This window comes from Dendropsophus ebraccatus, chromosome 14 (assembly GCF_027789765.1).
Source record: "Dendropsophus ebraccatus isolate aDenEbr1 chromosome 14, aDenEbr1.pat, whole genome shotgun sequence".
NCBI lineage: Eukaryota > Metazoa > Chordata > Amphibia > Anura > Hylidae > Dendropsophus > Dendropsophus ebraccatus.
The window spans coordinates 62,050,401-62,067,953 of record NC_091467.1 but is presented as its reverse complement, the minus strand read 5'-3'; the positions used below and the strand labels follow the sequence as shown (position 1 = coordinate 62,067,953).

At 50.5% G+C, this 17,553-nt stretch overlaps 1 protein-coding gene across 3 annotated transcripts; it reads left to right on the top strand.

Annotated features, from left to right (window-relative positions):
• Positions 1-233: 233 nt before the first annotated feature.
• Positions 234-17,312, top strand: CACNG4 (calcium voltage-gated channel auxiliary subunit gamma 4). 3 transcript variants are annotated; one of them, XR_011359662.1, is made up of 5 exons: positions 235-655; positions 10,178-10,261; positions 13,413-13,553; positions 14,322-15,387; positions 16,791-17,307. XR_011359662.1 is itself a non-coding variant. In XM_069951442.1 (4 exons), exons 1-4 carry the CDS (start codon positions 433-435, stop codon positions 14,858-14,860), a joined length of 987 nt encoding a protein of 328 aa, XP_069807543.1. In that variant the 5' UTR covers positions 235-432; the 3' UTR covers positions 14,861-17,310. The 3 variants fall into 3 exon arrangements, 2 of the variants coding, with proteins under 2 accessions (XP_069807544.1, XP_069807543.1); XM_069951442.1 differs by having other exon boundaries at positions 14,322-17,310; XM_069951443.1 differs by lacking the exon at positions 13,413-13,553 and having other exon boundaries at positions 234-655; positions 14,322-17,312.
• The last annotated feature ends 241 nt before the right edge of the window (positions 17,313-17,553 follow it).

Genomic DNA, 17,553 nt, shown 5'->3' with positions numbered 1-17,553 from the left:
GGAGGATGAGGGTCCCCAGTGATCTGTGTATAAGGGTCTCAGACTCTTGGACCTGGCATACAGCTGGTTTCCTATCCAGACATCAATGCTCCATCCAGCTATGGGGGGGGGATGTTTTCCTCTCACTTGTCCCTAGGGGGTCTCAGCCAGCCAGAGCCCCTCATGCTCATTTGCATAGCCCTCGCTGATTGGCGGAGACAGTGTCGGGGGCGGGGTCCGGCTGGCAGGTTAGTATCCTCAGCATCTCGCAGAGTCCCTCAGTCCAGGAGGCTCCTATGACAACACTGACTCTCCTCCGGTGATGCGCGCGCCCCCTCCCGGCAGCACCTGAGCCCTCGGGGAGGCACACCGGTCCTCATGCCCCCAGCTCGGAGCCCTTTGTCTGGGGCTGCTGCCTCGCCCCCCTCCCCGGCTCCCGGACTATGAGGCAGGATGGGCTGGTGTGACCGCGGGGTGCAGATGCTGCTGACCACCGTCGGGGCTTTCGCTGCCTTCAGCCTGATGACTATCGCCATCGGGACGGACTACTGGCTGTACTCCCGGGCTCACATCTGTAACGGGACCAACCTGACCATGGAGGACCCCCAGAGCCAGCCCCGAAAGACCCGCGGGGACCTCACCCACTCCGGGCTCTGGAGGATCTGCTGCATCGAGGGTGAGTGCGGCTGATAGCGGAGACAATAGCGGCGACAATGGGGGCTGTCACTGCTGCCGCTCCGGGGCTGTCACCGCTGCCGCTCCGGTACTGTGTGTGTGAGGCGGCTGGTTGCCTGGTAACGAGGAGCCTGACATCGGGACGCCTCAGCCGAGAGTGAGGAGCAGGAGCCACACATGGGGGCCCCACCACACGACACGGGGGCCCCACCACACAGGAGACACACATGGGGGCCCCACCGCTCAGGAGCCACACAGCAGGGACACACACAAAGTGGCCCCACCATACAACACGGGGAGCCCCACCACACAGGAGCCACACAGCAGGGGGCCCCACCAATCAGGAGCCACACAGCAGGGGGACACACACATGGGGGCCGCACCACTCAGGAGCCACACAGCAGGGGGACACACACATGGGGGCCCCACCACTCAGGAGCCACACACATGGGGGACACACATGGGGCCGCACCACTGAGGAGCCACACACATGGGGGACACACTTGGGGGTCCCCACCACTCAGAACCACTCAGACACACAGCAGGGACACACACATGGGGGCCCCACCACTCAGGAGCCACACATGGGGGTCCCACCACTCAGGAGCCACACAGCAGGGGGCCCCACCAATCAGGAGCCACACAGCAGGGGGACACACACATGGGGGCCGCACCACTCAGGAGCCACACAGCAGGGACACACACACATGGGGGCCCCACCACTCAGGAGCCACACACATGGGGGACACACATGGGGCCGCACCACTGAGGAGCCACACACATGGGGGACACACTTGGGGGTCCCCACCACTCAGAAGCCACACAGCAGGGGGGACACATATAGGGGCCCCACCACTCGGGAGCCACACAGCACAGGGACACACATGGGGGCCCCACCACACAGCAGGGGGACACACATGGGGGACACACCACACGAGCTATACAGCACGTGGACACTTATGGGGGCCCCACCACAGAGGAGCCACACAGCTGGGGGACACACATGGGGGCCCCACCACACAGGAGCCACACAGCAGGGGGACACACATGGGGGCCCAAAAACACAGCAGGGGGACACACATGGGGGGTCCCACCACACAGCAGGGGGACACACATGGGGGGTCGAGCCACACAGCAGGGGGGTCCCACCACACAGGAGCCACACAGCAGGGACACACACATGGGGGGGTCCCACCACTCAGGAGCCACACAGCAGGGGGACACACATGGGGCCCCACCACTCAGGACCCAGACAGCAGGGGGACACACATGGGGTCCCACCACTCAGGAGCCACACAGCAGGGACACACATGGGGGCCCCACCATACAACACAGGGGCCCCACCACACAGGAACCACACAGCAGGGGACACACATGGGGGTCCCACCACTCAGGAGCCACACAGCAGTGGGACACACATGGGGGCCCCACCATACAGGAGCCACACAGCAGGGGGACACACATGGGGGCCCCCACCATTCAGAAGCCACACAGCAGGGGGGACACACATAGGGGCCCCACCGCACAACACAGGGGCCCCACCACTCGGGAGCCACACAGCACAGGGACACACATGGTGGCCCCACCACACAGCAGGGGGACACACATGGGGGACACACCACACGAGCTATACAGCACGGGGACACTCATGGGGGCCCCACCACAGAGGAGCCACACAGCTGGGGGACACACATGGGGGCCCCACCACACAGGAGCCACACAGCAGGGACACACACATGGGGGCCCCAAAACACAGCAGGGAGACACACATGGGGAGTCCAACCACACAGCAGGGGGACACACATGGGGGGTCCCACCACACAGGAGCCACACAGCAGGGGGGTCCCACCACACAGAAGCCACACAGCAGGGACACACACATGGGGGGTTCCCAACACACAGGAGCCACACAACAGGGGGACACACATGGGGGGTCCCACCACACAGGAGCTACACAACACTGAGGCCATACATGGGGGCCCCACCACACAGGAGCCACACAGCTGGGGGACACACATGGGGGGGTCCCACCACACAGGAGCCACACAGCAGGGGGACACACATGGGGGGTCCTACCACACAGGAGCCACACAGCAGGGGGACACACATGGGGGGTCCTACCACACAGGAGCCACACAGCAGGGACACACACATGGGGGGGTCCCAACACACAGGAGCCACACAACAGGGGGACACACATGGGGGGTCCCACCACACAGGAGCTACACAACACTGAGGCCATACATGGGGGCCCCACCACACAGGAGCCACACAGCAGGGGGACACACATGGGGGGGTCCCACCACACAGGAGCCACACAGCAGGGGGACACACATGGGGGGTCCTACCACACAGGAGCCACACAGCAGGGGGACACACATGGGGGGTCCTACCACACAGGAGCCACACAGCAGGGGGGGTCCCACCCCGGGGGGGTCCCACCCCACAGGAGCCACACAGCAGGGGGACACACATGAGGGCCCCACCACACAGGAGCCACTCAGCAGGGGGACACACATGGGGCCCCCACCACACAGGAGCCACACAGCAGGGGGGGACACATGGGGCCCCACCACACAGGAGCCACACAGCAGGGACACACATGTGGGGGGTCCCACCACACAGGAGCCACACAGCAGGGGGATACACATGGGGGGTCCCACCACACAGGAGCCACACAACATGGGGGACCGACCACACAGGACCCACACAACACAGGGATTTCACCACAAAACAGGGGGTACCGCCACACAGGGCCCACACAACATTGGGGACCCACTACACAGGAGCCACACAACATGGGGGTCCCGCCACACAGGAGCCACAGAACATGGGGACCTATCACACAGGAGGCACACAACACGGGGGTCACACATGGAGGGTTTCACCACACAACAAGGGGTTCCCACCACACAGGGGCTACACAACACGGGGGACCTACCGCACAACACGGGGGTCCCACCACACAGGAGCCACACGTCACAGGGGTTCCACCACACAACACGGGGGTCCCACCACACAGGAGCCACACAACATGGGGGTCACACATGGAAGGTTTCACCACACAACAGGGGAGTCCCACGAGACAGGGGCCACAGAACATGGGGGACCCACCAGACAGGGGCCACACAACATAGGGGACCCACCACACAGGAGCCACACAACACAGGGTGCCATCACACAGGGGCCATACAACACGGGGGATCCACCACACAACACAGGGGTCCCACCACACAAGGGCCACACAACATGGAGGACCCACTACACAACACATGGGTCCCACCACACAGGGAACACATAACATGGGGACCCACCACACAGCGGACACACAACACGGACATCCCACCACACAACACAGGTGTCCCACATAGGTGCCACACAACATGGGTGTCCCACCACACAGGGGCCATACAAGACTGGGGTCATACATTGAGTCCCACCACCCAACACAAGGGCCACACCATATGACGCAAGGGCCTCCCACCACACAGGGGCTGCACAACACTGGGGTCCCACCATAAAGGGGTCACACCACACAACACAGGGGTCCCACCACACAACATGGGGTCCCACCACATTGAGGACACACAACACAGGGATCAGACATGGAGTGCCACCACACAACACGGGGGTCACACCACATGGGGCTACATACATGGGGTTCACACTACACAGGGGCCCCACATAGGAGCCACACTACACAGGGGCCACAATACGCAAAGCACACTCGGAGTTACACCCAGGGCTCACACAGAGGAGTACAAAAGAGCCACACAACTATACAAAAGAGCCACACAACATGGCGCCTCACCACACAGGCCACACCACATGGGGGTCACACTCAAGAAGTTACACACAGGGTCCACACAAAGGAATTACATGGGCCACACCACACAGAGGCTACACAGAGGAGCCACATTACACAGGACTTACACACAGGTCATGCACAGGGGCCACTCAAAGAAGTCGCATACAGGGGTCACACCACACAGGGGTCCAAGGACTAATGCAAGAGAACTTGGGGGAAAAAGGTGAGGTGTGAGGCATTGGAAGCCTCCGAGGAGAGGGGGCCGAGCCAATAGACACCTACACAAGGTAGAGGAGGCTGAGCCCATAGACACCCACGCAGGAGAGAGGAGGCTGAGCCCATAGACAACTACACAGGGGAGAGGAGGCTGAGCCCATAGACACCTACTCAGGAGAGAGGAGGCAGAGTCCATAGACACACACACAGAGGAGAGGAGGCTGAGCTCATAGACACCTACAAAGAGGAGAGGAGGCTGAGCCCATAGACACCCACCCAGGAGAGAGTTGGCATTGTCCATAGACACACACACAGGAGAGAGGAGGCAGAGCCCATAAACACACACAGGAGAGAGGAGGCTGAGCCCATAGACACCTACACAGAGGAGAGGAGGCTGAGCCCATAAACACCTACACAGAGGAGAGGAGGCTGAGCCCATAGACACCTACACAGAGGAGAGGAGGCTGAGCCCATAGACACCTACACAGAGGAGAGGAGGCTGAGCCCATAGACACCTACACAGAGGAGAGGAGGCTGAGCCCATAGACAACTACACAGAGGAGAGGAGGCACTGTCCATATATACTGAGCATTACACCCAGCATACAGGACAGGAGAAGTGGTACTGTGCACTGTATATATATACAGAGGATTACACCCAGCATACAGGACAGGAGAAGTGGTACTGTGCACTGCCCATATATACAGAGGATTACACCCAGCATACAGGACAAGAGAAGTGGTACTGTGCACTGTATATATATATATATATATATATATATATATACTGAGGATTACACCCAGCATACAGGACAGGAGAAGTGGTACTGTGCGCTGTATATATATGTACTGAGGTTTACACCCAGCATACAGGACAGGAGAAGTGGTACTGTGCACTGTCCATATATACAGAGGATTGCACCCAGTATACATGACAGGAGAAGTGGTACTGTGCACTGTCCATATATACTGAGGATTACACCCAGCATACAGGACAGGAGAAGTGGTACTGTGCACTGTATATATATATATACTGAGGATTACACCCAGCATACAGGACAGGAGAGGTGGTACTGTGCACTGTATATATATATATATATATATATATATATATATATATATACTGAGGATTACACCCAGCATACAGGACAGAAGTGGTACTGTGCACTGTCCATATATACAGAGGATTACACCCAGCATACAGGACAGGAGAGGTGGTACTGTGCACTGTCCATATATACAAAGGATTACACCCAGCATACAGGACAGGAGAAGTGGTACTGTGCACTGCCCATATATACAGAGGATTACCCCCAGCATACAGGACAGGAGAAGTGGTACTGTGCACTGTATATATATATATATATATATATATACTGAGGATTACACCCAGCATACAGGACAGGAGAAGTGGTACTGTGCACTGCCCATATATACAGAGGATTACACCCAGCATACAGGACAGGAGAAGTGGTACTGTGCACTGCCCATATATACAGAGGATTACACCCAGCATACAGGACAGGAGAAGTGGTACTGTGCACTGCCCATATATACAGAGCTGGATTGAGTGAATGGATGATGGAAACCATCACATTTGGGTGTAATGTGACGTCCTCTGCCCCCTGTACTCCACCGGTTTATGAGTCGGAATGAATGATCATCGGAGCCGACAGGCAGATACTTGCCGCTGCGCTCTGGTATGTGAGATGTGGCATTTGGTGAGATATTGGGGACAGGCGTCCCCGGCAGGAGCTGCCCCCGGTGCTGCCCCCATCACCTCATTAGGAAGCCTTGTTATCCTTTCTCCTGGAGCTGTGCACTGAGTCACATCTGAGCCCCGGCCTCTGCGACACATGTCCGCCCTTAGCGCCGCTCCTTGACAGCACGCCATCTTTTCTCCTTCTATAAAGCCGTATTTATGTCAGTTCAGAACGTCTACCACCCAGCACTGTGACTCCCTGACGCCGTTTACACTTTTTCACTGGAGATGTGTCCTAGTTTTACACGGCAGCTCAAGGTGTGAACATTTTAGACACTTTAACAAACGCATTTATATCTCACCTCCAAAACGTCGCCACCGATTACCGGTGACCTGGACCTATCGGCGGAGTGCCACTACCGATGAGAAATGGAGGTGACAGACAGCGTTTACAACCTGTTATATGGGTTCTATATGGTCAGGCGGTAGATGGTATACAGTATACACTGTACTTAAAACATGTGCCCTACGTAATGCTGCTCCCAACTCATAACTTTTATCTCCAGATCTAAGGAGGAGACATGTGAGGAGCAAGACACATGCTCAGTTATTAGCAGCACTGTAGGAAATGCATTGCGGTCGGGTCTACTGCTGTCACATCATCTTCTCAGATGTCAGAGTCTTCTGTCATGGTGATTGAGGCTTTTACATGATAGTTGGGTCTTTTGGTCTAATGACTGGGTCTTTTGTCATGGTGGTTGGGTCACCTCTCAAAAATATATGGCCTTGTGGTCTTATCTTTTAATGTCATGGAGGCTGGGTTATCTACTATGGTACTTAGGTAGTTGGGTCTTCTATCAAATGTCTTATGACTTCTATTGAAAATACTAGATCTTCTGGTCTGATGACTGAGGCTTCTATTGTGATAGGTCTTCTTCTTAAGCAACTATCTGAAGAAAAGGTTCAAGAAAGACATTGCTGACAGGGGCAAAGTCCCATCTTATAGGTTGTCAGTGGAAAAGGGGGATGGAAGAGATAAGAGGGGAAGAGAGAGAGAGAGAAAGGGGTGGGGATATGGGGTATGTACCCCCCACTGAGCCAAGAGGGTTTTGTATTTGGTAGATTCAATGAATTGGTCCCAAATAATAAGTTTGAAAGAAGCAGGAGGAACGGTCATCAAGCTGAGCTCTGAGGTCTTCTATTCCCTGGATGTACTTGACTTTATGCAGCCAATAGAAGGTGATAGAAGGAGAATCAGAAGGCCGGTATGTAGACTCTAGCAGCACAGAGTGACAATAAGTCCTTAAGGGGATGGCAGAGATGTGCAGGAGGAAATAGGCTGAGGTAAATGGGGTCTGAAAATCTGTGAAGGCAGAGGGTAAGCGTCACACCGCCGCAGCTCCAGAATGTGTGCGGCAGAGTGCCCTCTTTACCACAATTTCTCCAGCACATAGGCAAGGCGTCAGGGAAGATCCTGTGTTTACACATGAGGATAGCACACCGAGATAGCAAATTGACCTGCTCTTCTTGTATATGGGAGGCGAACGAACAGAAATGGGTAAACTGGAGCACATGTGGGACTTGCCTAGGTCTCTTTTCCAAGCAGACAGAAATGGGGGGTGAGGTTGCTCCAGTGGGGAACCCAGCATGGTGTAGAGAAGAGAAAGTGAGTGATTGAGAGGACCAGAGCATTTTAAATGGACTAAGAGAATGCCCAAAGAGAGAAAGGGGAAGGCAGAGAAGGGAGAAAGAGGTGCGGCTGTAAGGCTCTTCAAAATCCCAGGGGGCAAGGGCAGAGAGCATTTTGAGCGAGGAGAGGGAAAGCCAGGAAAATGCATGGTGGAAAGTCTTGGCTCTGAAGTTATCGGCCTTGGACCACCTGCGGAATGTGAGATCTTCCAAACCTGGTGGGAAAGCGGTTGTGCAGGACAGGGAATAGAAGGGAAGGGTGAAGCGCTATAAAGCCAGAAGAGAGATGCGTATTTCAAGTTTTTAAAGTAGAGCCGATGGTGGGAGTTCTCCAGGCAGGCTGATCAGAGCAACCAGTCTTGATAGGTCTTCTATTAAGATTGTTGGATCTTCTAAGTAATTAGGTCTTCTATCACAGAAGTTGGGTCTTCTATAAAAAATATTAGGCCTTCTAGTCTGATGATTGGGTCTTCTACTCTTTTACAGTGATGTCTGGGTCTCCTATTATGGTACTTGGGGCTTATATGAAGATGGATGGACACATCTCTTTTAACTTGATAAAGGGGTCCCTGTCCCCGAAACACAGTGTTTTTGTTTGAGACAATAAATGTACTTATATCTAAGTACTAGCTTTTGTTTCCATCTCTACTGCCGGTCAGTGCCAAGTAAACCCTGACTTTCACTGTGTCACGGTGATTGGACACATCTGTACTGACTATCAAAATTATTAGGACTTCAAGTCTGAGGACTGGGACTTCCACCAAGGTAACTGGGTTGTCTATGAGGATGGTTGGGTCTTCTACTAGAAATATTCGTCTGATGAGTCTACTTTCATGGTAGTAGGGTCTTGTACTATGGTATTTAGGTCTCCCATTTTGATGACTAGGTTGTCTTCTAGAGTGGTAATTAGGTTTTCTACTCTAATGTTTGGGTCTTCTGCAGAGTTGGTTTTGTCTTCTAGACATTTAGACTGTAAGACAAAGTTTCTGTAGTAAAAGACACATCTATCTTGTTCAAGGATCTGTTAACAGCTAGAATACCCTAATACCTAAGTGCAACAGTAGAAGACCCAACCATCTTGGTGGATGACCCGGCTACCATGGTTCAAGACTCATACATCTGAATAAAAGATCTGCCTTCTATAGGAGGTCTTCAACCATGCTAGTTGAATCTTGGTTGGGCTTTATAAAAAGGCACTTAGGTAGTCGTTTCTGCTACAGTAATGGTGGGGTCTTTCTGTCTAATGACTGAGCCTTTTACCAAGAAAGCTCGGTGTTCTACTGTAATGTCAGGTTTTGTAAATAGAGTCTTCTGGTTTCATTCTCTATATTGTTTGGGTCTACTTCTCAAGGGTCTTTTATCCAGATGGTGAGGTCCTCTATGGCAATAAGGTCTTCTCTGATAACTTTTAATGTGGTATTTGGGTCTTGACTTTGACGTCTAGGTGTTCTATTATGGTAGTTGAGCCTTCTCCTGAGATGGTTGGGTGTTCTACTATCCCTGGTAACTTGCATCATGTGATGTCTTGCTCCTCCACTGGGATGTTGAGTATTTTACTTTGGTGGCAGCAAGTTCTTACATGGTAGTACGGTACCTGTTCACTCTGTTCTGATGGTCTTGTCTTCTGGTAATGTAGTGTTAGATAGCAGGTAGGGCTCCTACCCATCTTATTGTTGACAGCTCTTGACTTTCCCCCAGTTTACCATCTCCCCAGTTTTTCCCCAAATCTCTCCTGTATAGGATCAGCCATTGCATCTGAATCCAGGGTTATGAGGCTATGTATGGTGTGGACAATAGATTGAAACTTTACTGTCACCAGAAAGATGAAGTAAATGTGAGGATAAGGCTGAGACAATAGCAATGTGTCACTAGGCCGAGACGACTGTCAGTGAGTGGCCAAATAGTCACTGAGGGAAAACTGGATCTATTTCCCTTCCTCCCACCCAGAGGGAGAAGGGAATATAGTGCCACATCCCAGGTAAGTCACATACAGGTCTATTACCATCACTTGAGCCTGTTACATAAGCAGCGATAAGATGCAGTTCACACCTGGAGAATGGGAGAGCGTCAGCCAAATAACATCCACCATGTTTTATTCTCTGCTTTTAGGTCTCTACAAAGGAAACTGCTTCAGGATCAATCACTTTCCAGAAGACAATGACTACGACCATGACAGCTCTGAATATCTGCTGCGTAAGTACAGACCCCACTATTATATCATGTGATGTCATACAGGGGGGCGGAGCTGTGATCACAATGTCATATCAGTGATGTCATCCAGGGGGTGGGGCTGTGACTACCTCTCACACATGATATACAGGCTGGTTGTCAGCATGAATAGATAGATAGCTGTTCCTGCAGTATCAGGTGTGTGGATCTTATGTCTGATCATATGTCATATTATATTATATAAGTGATGTCATACAGGGGGCGGGGCTGTGACTACCTCTCACACATAATATACGGGCTGGTTGTCAGCAGTAATAGATGAATAGCTGTTCCTGTAGTATCAGGTGTGTGGATCTCATGTCTGATCACATGTCATTATATCAATAATGTCATTCGGGGGGGGGGGGGGGGGCTGTGACTACCTCTCACACATGATATACAGGCTGGTTGTCATCAGTAATAGATGAATAGCTGTTCCTGCAGTATCAGGTGTGTGGATCTCATGTCTGATCATATGTCATATTATATTATATAAGTGATGTCATACAGGGGGCGGGGCTGTGACTACCTCTCACACATAATATACGGGCTGGTTGTCAGCAGTAATAGATGAATAGCTACTCCTGTAGTATAAGGTGTGTGGATCTCATGTCTGATCACGTCATTATATTATATCATATCAGTGATGTCATGCAGAGGGCGGGGCAGTGACTACCTCTCACACATGATTTACAGGCTGGTTGTCAGCAGTAATAGATGAATAGCTGTTGCGGTAGTATAAGGTGTGTGGATCTCATGTCTGATCACATGTCATTATATCAGTAATGTCATTCGGGGGGGGGGGGGGAGGCTGTGACTACCTCTCACACATGATATACAGGCTGGTTGTCAGCAGTAATAGATGAATAGCTGTTCCTGCAGTATCAGGTGTGTGGATCTCATGTCTGATCATATGTCATTATATTATATAAGTGATGTCATACAGGGGGCGGGGCTGTGACTACCTCTCACACATGATATAGGGAAATAGATGATATCATACATCCCTCAGTCCTTCACGGAGTGATTCACTGTCTCTTATATGCTGTGGATTTGCTCTAGGAGCCATTTCCTTGTTGGAGTAGATTGCAGTCATCACCACGCTCATTCCTTATAATACTCCTCACTTACGGCATCGGCAGCAGCCATCACCGGTCTCGCTGCTGTGATGTGCCAATTAGAGAAGACGCCAGGAAAGAATTACTGTTACAAAGCCTGAGAGGATGGAGTAAGGGGAGCTACTAAGGCATCTACTAAGCGATCTCACTCCGGAAACTGGGAAAAAGACAAGAAAAAACATTCTGTTTTTTTAAAGTTTTTCTGTAAAGTAATGCACGTACCGATTGGGGCTCCATAGCACTGGAGAAAGCAGGCCACCACAACATGGCGCTGGGTCGTTCCTGAAGGGTTGGTTGTTTGTTTGCTCTTTCCACAACCGTTAGATGACAGTTTTGCACAAGGCGTGGCCCTTACTCTCCGGGGGCCGCATTGTCCGCCTCCATAGGATATACAGCTTTGATCAGCACTATGACATGTAAGCACAGCGTTAACGTTGCCTAGCATAACTGATTACTACACCCCTTCCCTCAGTGACAAGAAGGTCCTCGTGGGTGGGGTGGGCGTTGTCATCTGCTGGTTAGGGGGCACCATTTTCCTCCCCTCACTGATCCAAACATAGCCCATAGCCCATGCTTACATATTTTAATCTATACTATTAAATTTTTATTAAAAACTTTTTTTTTTACTGTGATTTTTTTAGTTTTAATGCTGTTATGCTAACATAGGGGGTGACCTGTAGGACACTTTTCATTTGGTAAAATCCACATTTGGAGAAGAAACAAAATCAACCTCAAAAGTGGCTGAAATCTGGGTGTGGCTTTTAATATTTACAGTTCATTTGTTGCCTTCAAATGGAAGAATTGAGTTGGGGGGGAGGGCAGCAGAAAAGTGTCTAAACTCTGTATATCTGATAGACTCTGTATATCTGGACTGAAGTTGTCCAAACATGTGAAAGAATCACAAGGTCTTAAAGGGACACTCATCAAGATTTAAAGGCATAATGTTGCAGATAAATCAGACTGCCCATGACTCTTACTATCTGCGTCAGGGCCTATACGGTAGTGCCCTGGTCTCCACTGGGCTGATGTCACCGTTTAGGAAGGTTGGGGGCTCTCTAAGGACACACACTAAACATAAAGGGAAGACATGACACAAGCAGGGAAAGGTTTACTATCTGTCAGGAAAAAAAAGACATCGGACTGCGCCAACACTTAGCCCGGGCAGATCATTCATAGTTAACAGCCCCATTCATCTCTGAACCCCATCCTCCTACCAGTTGCATCCCTTAGAAATTTGTAGTGACCCCATCTGTCCTGAACCCCCTTTCACTCACCCTGTCTACTCCTGAACCATTCTACGCCACCATCTTCTTCCTAAGCACCCCAATCATCACCCCTGCCCATCAGTCCCTAAACCGTCTGTCCCATCATTCATGTCTACAGAAACCTCTTTGTCCTTAACACCCAAATTTGCCCAAAGTATACTCTCAGCAACCTGATCAATCCTATCAGCCCCAAACCCTCTTACCCACCATCTGGACACTCTGGAGCCTCTATTCTCTCTTCTTCTTGTTACCTATCACTCACATCGTGTTGACTTGCAGAGCATTGCGTGAGGGTCCAGCCCCTCCCCACCCCCTGCATGGATTCCAGTGCTTCCATATAGCACTTGTTAGGTATGCTTGTTACAAAGAGCTGACACTCTATCCCCCAGTCCACTCCGTGGAGAGTGACTGTCATCATGCTCATGTAGATTTTCCAGCCGTGTAATTGGAGCCGCTTAAAGATTGAAGTTGATGCTGCATGACAGCCCCGGAGCCGCAACCCTCGAATCACTGAATCCCTGCCGGGCAGCTGTCATTCACAGTCACAAGGCAATGAGCGATTACCCCGCACAGGGCCACTCAGCCGCAATGTTTAATAAATATCCATGCAATTTAACACCCCCACCCCACACACACTGATGTAACGTGATGCTGAGAGTTGTTGTCCGGGGCTTTGGTCTTCTGTACATAGATGCCAATGCCCAGCCCTGCAGCTATGGCTCCTAACGCTGCCCCCTGTTGTTTCCCCTTCAGGTATTGTGCGCGCTTCCAGTGTCTTCCCAATCCTCAGCACCATCTTACTGCTCCTGGGAGGACTGTGCGTTGGGGCCGGACGCATCTATAACAGGCGCAATAACATTATCCTGAGTGCTGGCATACTCTTTGTGGCGGCTGGTGAGTGCCATTATATTAACCAATTGTTGCACTGTACCTGTTGTATTTTTTTTCTTTAACCTGCCTGGTTTTGTTAGTTTAACCCTTTAGGGTATTAACAAGTGATGTTAGTGCCCCCCCCCCCCCCCCCCCCCCCCCCCCCCCCCCCCCCCCGATTAGAGCTCCCTCCATGGTGCACAGATATCCCCTATGCCATTTCATCCGTGCTGTTTGCCAGCAGCGGTCACACCTGCATGATCTTTTCCTAATTTCTCTGACTAATGACAGCACAGTACATACTCCTCACTGTTATGCCATAGTCCTACATTAGCTAAGCCCCACCCTCACTTCCTGTGTTCCCTCTCTGCACTAGCTAAGCCCCACCCTCACTTCCTGTGTTCCCTCTATGCATAAGCTAAGCCCCACCCTTGACTTCTCGCTTCTTTCCTGGTCTCTCTCTTACTAGAGATAGACTGAACCTAACAACAGGTAATGGACATCAGATTGAAGGGGATTTATTTTTTGGTTTGGTAAACAAAGCATAGACAAATCTGAAAGCCATCACTTAGACTATTGGAGGGAAGGTGGCTGAGATGGCTATTTAAGGGTGCTGCTTTTCCTCTTGATACTTTATACTGCACCTTTGCTATGATCATTAATGATCTACATTATCATGTAATTTTGAGGGAGTCTGAACTCCTCTTGTTTCTTCAGCAGCTCAGGCTTCTGCCCTGTCCTCCGTGATGCTTTACACTGCAGCTCTGCTCTGATCCTAATCTTCTTTTCCAGGTCTCAGCAACATCATCGGGATCATTGTTTATATATCCAGCAACGCTGGGGATCCCAGTGATAAAAAGGATGAGGACAAGAAAAACCAGTACAACTACGGTTGGTCTTTCTACTTCGGGGCACTGTCCTTCATTGTGGCGGAGTCTATAGGGGTCCTGGCGGTAAATATCTATATAGAACGGAACAAAGAGATACGGTTCAAGTCCAAGAGGGAATTCATAAAGACCTCGTCCTCTTCCCCCTACGCTAGAATGCCAAGTTACAGGTATCGGAGAAGACGCTCCCGGTCAAGCTCCAGGTCTACCGAGGCATCTCCATCACGGGAAGTGTCTCCAGCGACCATCAAATACGCCAGTGCCATTCCCATGGGGGACATTTCAATGTACACTCTTACCAGGGAGCCCCTGAAAATCACCACAGCTGCCAGTTTTAACCCAGATCAGGATGCCAATTTTATGCAGGTCCATAACTGCTTCCAGAAGGAGCTGAAGGAGGGGCTACATATCAGTGTGGTAAACCGAAGGACCACCCCCGTGTGACAATGGACCAGTCCTGTGGTGGATATAACTTGTGGGGGCGCTGAGGTGTCGGCCATGGTGGGTGGGCCATGAATCGCTTATATATGGATGAGGATGGAAGGAGATTGTATTCTCTGTATTTGCTGTACAAAGCAAAGTGGCACCGCCATGGAGTAGATGGTCGCCCTACTCCTCTTCTGTGTAATGTTTTACCCCTCCCTCCTGACTACACAGGACTGCACTTGGGTTTTCAAGCCAGGGAAAGTCCAAGATGAGCAAGAAGGGGCTGAAATCTCATTACGCCCCCCCAAGAGTGGAATTCCCTTAGTTCTGCCAAATAAGCCATTGGTAAGAGAACCCCAAAATGACACGCAAAACTTTAGGTCAGATGGAGAAATTGTTTGTGCTCTAAAGGTCTGGCGAAAAGAAGGCTCCAACTGCATACTGTACGTAGCCCGCCCCTGATGGATACTGTCATGGTCATTTTTCCATATGGTTTGACTGTTTTGAACAATGTGACTGTTAAATCAACGGCAAAACTGTTGCAGGTGTGGATACTTAAGTAGCCATGTTTTACTACAAGTGAATACATATATTTATTCTTAGCATATACAACTCATGTGCACAGCAATGTATCTCTATGGTAACAGACTACAGGCACATCATGTGTAGCCTGATTCCACAGTCTTGCTCCCTTCTACCCGACCCCCAAATATTGATTATCAAGACCTAGGGAACATATTAGAGGAAGTACAGCTGCCCATAAATTGCTAATAGCTTAGCAAACAGCTCTCCAGATTCCCACATGCACACTCCTATTAGCTTAATATGCATGGGCTCTGAATGGAGAAATAGAAGGAAAACGCTACCATACATTTCTCCCTGAGAACAAAGGGATTGTGTGTGCTACAATCCTGGATGCCCAACCCTTTTTCCCCCAACATCTGCCATCATGGAGAATCAGGACATTCGATTGACTAACTTAAAGGGAAACTATCAGCAGGTTAGAAGAAACTTAACTTACTGATATGACCCTAATGTGCACCGGGTGCACCGATCCACCCCCTGGCTGGGATTTTGGACTGACCACCTAGTGGCGGGGTAGGGGGTGCCTAATTAACCTAGGGATTAAACCTCTAATAAAATGGAAATGGCACCAAGAATGAAGGTAAGGAACTAACCTTCATCCTCAGTGCCCTTTGCACTGTAGGAACATATAGCATTGCTGATAGTTTCCCAACAATGTGCATGGCCAATTTTAAACAAGGATTGTTGGCAGTCAGTAACCATAGGGACGCATAGCTTTGCATAGGATCTGTATATACACAAGAGACCACTTAATTTTATTCAGATGGATATAGCACTTTGTGATGCTTTACCTGTAGCCTCCTGGCCCAGATTTCAGGATCACAGGGCAACGTCTCCCAGATGATGGTTTGTTAATCCAAAACGTGTATCGGTGTCCCTGAGACCGTAAGTGTTCCCCTAAAACAAGTCCCTCAATCCACCCACCTCCAAGGTCTCTCGTGGGTATGACTGACATGTTGGCCATGATCCCACAAGGTTGGAGGAATTACATATATCCTTGACTAAAACTTGAATTGATATCAGACCAGGGGCCATATAGGGGTCTGACGGTCTGTCCATGCTTTACTATTAGTGTTGTGTCAACTATCATCTCCTTTCACTCCAACCCCCATCGTCAAGGACTCTTCCGCTAGCAGTGGTAGTCATGGGATTGGACAGTATAATTATTCCTAAACCAATCGTCCGAGACTTGTTGGCTCTTGGAGGTTCCGCACCTTCCAGGTGACTCCAGGGTCTCCTCAATATTGATTTTGGCCAAACATGGACAATGGGTTTGGTCCTAAAATGAGGTGATGTCTTCTTAATCTCAGGAACCCCCAATCTTGTGATACTTTGTAACCTCTGTTGCCTCCTTAATTTTTAGTAGCTACGTTCTACACTGTGAACTTCCAATAACATGGTGGAAACTATAAACGTGACTGTGAGACCCCTGAAGTTTCATCCATGACATTCCAGAGATGGTGGAGACCCTCAGCTGCACCTTTCCGTCTACATACGCGGACATTATGTATGGAGAAGCTACAGACCACCATTTCCTGCCCCTAAGGATATAGACCGAGTCTGTAGGAACTTCTTCAGGGACTCTGGGTTGTTGGGGGCCAGGTCCATGATGCCTCCAGACAAGCTGTGCTTCCTTACACAATGACCCACTGACCCCACCCCCCCCAGACCCTGAGGAAGGTAGCAAAGGGTTAATACAGCAGTATGTTTCCACATAGACCTGTGATCGTAACCCCACAAGTGTCTTTCCTACAATGTTGTGTTTTTAAAGGAATATTTCCCAAATCTGTCGTCCTGGGAATGGTTATTTACTGCGCTTATATAGTTACATAGTTAATAAGGTTGAAAAAAGACGAGTCCATGAAGTTCAATCTTTAAACTTCTTTTCCGACTACAAAATCCCTGGATCAGCGTATCACATGTAATCTAGTGGCCATAACTTATAATATTATCCAGGCTTCCTTTGAGCTTATTGGATAACTCAGCCATGACAACATTATGTGGCAGAGTTTTCCTGTAGTCTCACTGCTCTTACAGTAAAGAATCCACGTCTGTGCTGATGGTAGAGGATGCCCCCTTGTCATGGTTACAGACCTAGGAGTAAAAAGACCACTAGAAAGATCTCT

What these genes read in the sequence shown, in the direction of transcription:
- CACNG4 (XM_069951442.1), top strand. Translation starts at nt 433, where the DNA reads ATGGGCTGGTGTGACCGCGGGGTGCAGATGCTGCTGACCACCGTCGGG. An exon ending in GAGGATCTGCTGCATCGAGG is followed by an intron (nt 656 to 10,177) that starts GTGAGTGCGGCT and finishes CTCTGCTTTTAG; the next exon opens with GTCTCTACAAAGGAAACTGC. An exon ending in CAGCTCTGAATATCTGCTGC is followed by an intron (nt 10,262 to 13,412) that starts GTAAGTACAGAC and finishes TTTCCCCTTCAG; the next exon opens with GTATTGTGCGCGCTTCCAGT.